This window comes from Charadrius vociferus, unplaced genomic scaffold (genome assembly GCF_000708025.1).
Source record: "Charadrius vociferus isolate BGI_N301 unplaced genomic scaffold, ASM70802v2 scaffold743, whole genome shotgun sequence".
Lineage (NCBI taxonomy): Eukaryota > Metazoa > Chordata > Aves > Charadriiformes > Charadriidae > Charadrius > Charadrius vociferus.
In genome coordinates, this window is record NW_009647747.1 from 1,424,304 (window position 1) to 1,427,858 (window position 3,555).

Here is a 3,555-nt window from a genome sequence, read left to right on the forward strand (position 1 = left end):
TCGGGCCCTCGCCGGGACGGAGGAGGCTCCTTCGCCGCCGCCTCTCCCCGTCCGCTCCCCGGGAGCCCCCTTGGCAGCCTACAGCCCGCTCTCCTTGCGTTTGGGTGACCGGGAAGCGCGGAGTACCAAACGCGCATCCAGTTTCGCTCCTAGGCAGGCGCCGGAACAAGGGCTTACGCGACAGGTCCCACATCGCATGTCGAGGCAGGGAGAGGCTAAAACCTACAGCTCCTCCATCCGCTTCTTCTTCCAGCAAATCTTAACGGGTGCCTCTCCTGGCAAAACGCTTGGTCACCTCTGTCCTGTTCTCAGTGACATTTTCTCTGACAATGCGGTGTAAGAGAAATTAATTGCGTGTGACGCTGTGACTAAACCTCTGGTCCCAGTTGCGTATCAGCTTTGACACCATCTAACCCCTTCCCTTCCCTCCATACTATCGGTCAGTAACAACTTCCAGCTGATGTCTGAACAACCAAATCTATACCCGTTTTGGTTCATTTCATGCTACCGTCATTGTTCTTACAGGACACTTAATGGGGAAAAAGAGCACTGGAGATTTTCCTTATGCTTATGAAGAAGGAAACAAGACACCGTTTTCAGCATTACCTGAAAATATCAAGCAGCTGGAAGACTATCTGCAGTGGGAAGAAATCTCAAAATACTTGCTACGGCTGCTGGAAGGGAATGAAAATAAAAGCGCTCACTTTTTAAAAGGAGGGCTTCCCTGGTCTACCAGGAACACATGGGAGACAGATGACAACAGCAGCTGGAAAGATGTAAGTAAGATGAAACCTGTAAAAACACTTTGTATATTCAAATTTCACTTTACAGTAACACATCAGCTTCCTCTAGTTTGTGGATCATCCAGAAAAGTAGCAGAAATGAGCCTTGCACGCTAGTCAGTCAGTAAAGTAAGACTCTACCCTTGATTACAGGTTGTCACTCACAGGCAGTGGTTTTTATGAATTAATTTGCTACTGGGCATAAACTCAGCGAGCACAAAGCGGATTTTGGTGTCTGATTCCCTTCACATTGCTTGGCCGTTCCATTCTTTTCTTTTCCAGCACTTCATGCTCAGGTGACCACATCAGCACCGAGTTCTGCATTAACGCAGCAAAACCACGCCAGTGTGGAAACCAACTGTGGCCACAGAGGGCAGGGAGAAGGCACCGCGCGTTGTGCCTGAAGCCGCATCATGCTGACCCCCTCCCCTGGTCCCCTTCTGGCTCTCATTGTCCTGTCTGGCTTGTGAGGTGCTGCCCATCAGCGGACAGAGCAGCGGGGTGGCAGAGTTTCTTCTCTTCCCACCTCTGTCTTTGCCTCATACGAGTCTTTGCCCCCGGCTGATGGTGCTGGCCACCACCGTGGTCATTTGTGGTCTTGGACAATGAGTCTGTGGCTACTGATAGGCTCTAACGTGTGCCTAGGACCCACCTCTGTTTCCTTAGGTTAATGTACTTATTAGCACTGTTTCACGAGACAGCAACTGACTCGCCCCTATGCTTTTGGAAAATCCTATGAGATACACTTGAAAAGATATCAGTGAGGTTTTACAGAGAGTAATTAAGGTCTAAATGACATAATGTAAATTGTAAAATTTACTAGAAAACTTCCTTTATAACGCGTCAGGTACAGTATTGTTGATATTACTGCCGAATTCTTTTGGGTGACACTGAAATAGAATAAAAAGATTAATACACCCCTTTGAAAACATTGAGGGGAAAATTATCTTTTTTCTTCCCATCTTGTACTGTAATATGGTGTAATTAATATTCCTGGGCTGACTTCAGCCCCCTATTCCTCCTGAAATCCTGGTGCAGGGAAGTCAGTGAATACTTTGGTTTTGACTTGAATATGGGTAAAAAATTACCCATTAAATTCAGGCATGGCTTTAGTCTCTCACACCACTGATACGAACGCTGTCCGTGGGTTTCTTCCTGACTATGGCTTTCTGAGAGTGTTGCGTACAATAACTGTGTTTAATACTATCCAAAAAGAAAGCTATTTATCTCATCTTCAGCTCTGCAGTGTGCAGCTTTATAATCAAATTAGATGAACAAATTCCATTATGCCGTGTAAAGAAGGAAATATTTTGACTCCTAAAAGTATCTGGTAATAAATTGTACTTACGAAGGCTGAAAGTTGCCTCCACTAAGTTGGCTCCTATCCGTATCTGTGTGCTTTTACCCTGAATTCGTATCCACACTTTTGTGGTCAGATATTGAACACGGACATGAAATAATGAGATTATTGCCTTGAATGTCCAGATTTCTCCAATGATTAGTAAAAAAGGTCACGTCTTTAATGTGACTGAGATATATGACAACTAGCAGAACCTCATTTTGCCATAGAACCTTTGATTTCCGGCATTCGACAGTTATTTTGTCTCCAGCTTGAAGTAAAACATACTTGTGAAAGTAATACATAAGCTGTGCTTTCCGGCTGCTGGGCGCAAGCCCCCGTTCTGCGCAGCCTAGGCGAGATTCGGGGGCTGCTTTCCCTTTGGCTTCAGCGAGTACAAAGCCGGCAGCTGAAAGTTAAGCTCTGTACCTTTTTGAGATCTGTGTGACCTGAAGATCGAAAGGAATGTGCTTTACTTTTTTGAGGGTTGTGACCGTTTCCTAAACAGTTCAATGATGATAATCGTTATTTTTAATAAAGGACGCCTTCTTTATTTAGAAAGGTGGAATTCTGTTATACATATGAAATTCAGTCATAGATGTACACAGTGATACAAGAGCATAAATGACCTTTGGATTCTGATTCTGTAGACTTTTCTGGATGTGAGGCGTTCCATGTTGCACAAACTTTGGTTAGACAACACCTTCGGTTAAGGTGCTGCTGCGCCACCTCTAACGAAGGTACAGGACCGATGCCTGTAGCTACCTGCCTTGGCGGAAGACAGCCAGGCCGAGCAAACTGAGGAGGGGGGGCACTGCATACGAGGTGTTTGTACGCGGCATTAAATACTTCTCCAGCCATGTGGTGTTTGAGTTTGCAATAGAAACTAATTCTAGGAGGAACCAGTCACCATATTTACAGCGGGTCACTGTCCACTGCGAAATGGCCCATGGGACTGAGGCATTGAAATGTGACCAAAAAAAGGTAAATCGTGAACCCTACTGTCGGCTGCTGGAATAGCTGTCCCAAGACCACGTCGCCAGGAGGGGACTGGAACTCCCGTGGGTGGAATATGCGCTTGCGGAGGTGCCGGCACGGGGAGCCTGTCTGTGCGCGTGCAGCCCCGCGCGCCCCTCTGCCCAACACGGGCGACGACAGGCCGTGCTGGCAAGAAATGTGCTATGAGGAGGTTGTTTCGTGGACTCTTTCAAATTCAGCTGATTTAATTTAAAATTTGAATTTTCAATTTAAGATCGGAAATCCCCGAAGCTAAAGGCTGCGGAAGTAAATACAGATAAGTGCTTCAGGTAACTCAGTTCAGGGTCTCGCTTAGTAGCTCAAATTCATTTGGTGCATTATTCACCACTAACGCTCACACTGTGCTGTGCTTTCCTCAAGAACAGAAAAATTCTTTCTAAAAGCAGCACCCAGAGT

General features: G+C 46.1%; 1 protein-coding gene across 1 annotated transcript in view; it reads left to right on the top strand.

The window, feature by feature from the left end:
• Positions 1 to 3,555, top strand: part of GRP (gastrin-releasing peptide) — a 10,524-nt gene that overhangs the window by 6,057 nt on the left and 912 nt on the right. Inside the window, exon 4 of the mRNA XM_009882052.1 lies at positions 526 to 776. Coding sequence (XP_009880354.1) covers positions 526 to 776 — 251 coding nt within the window. The remainder of the gene's footprint in view (positions 1 to 525; positions 777 to 3,555) is intronic.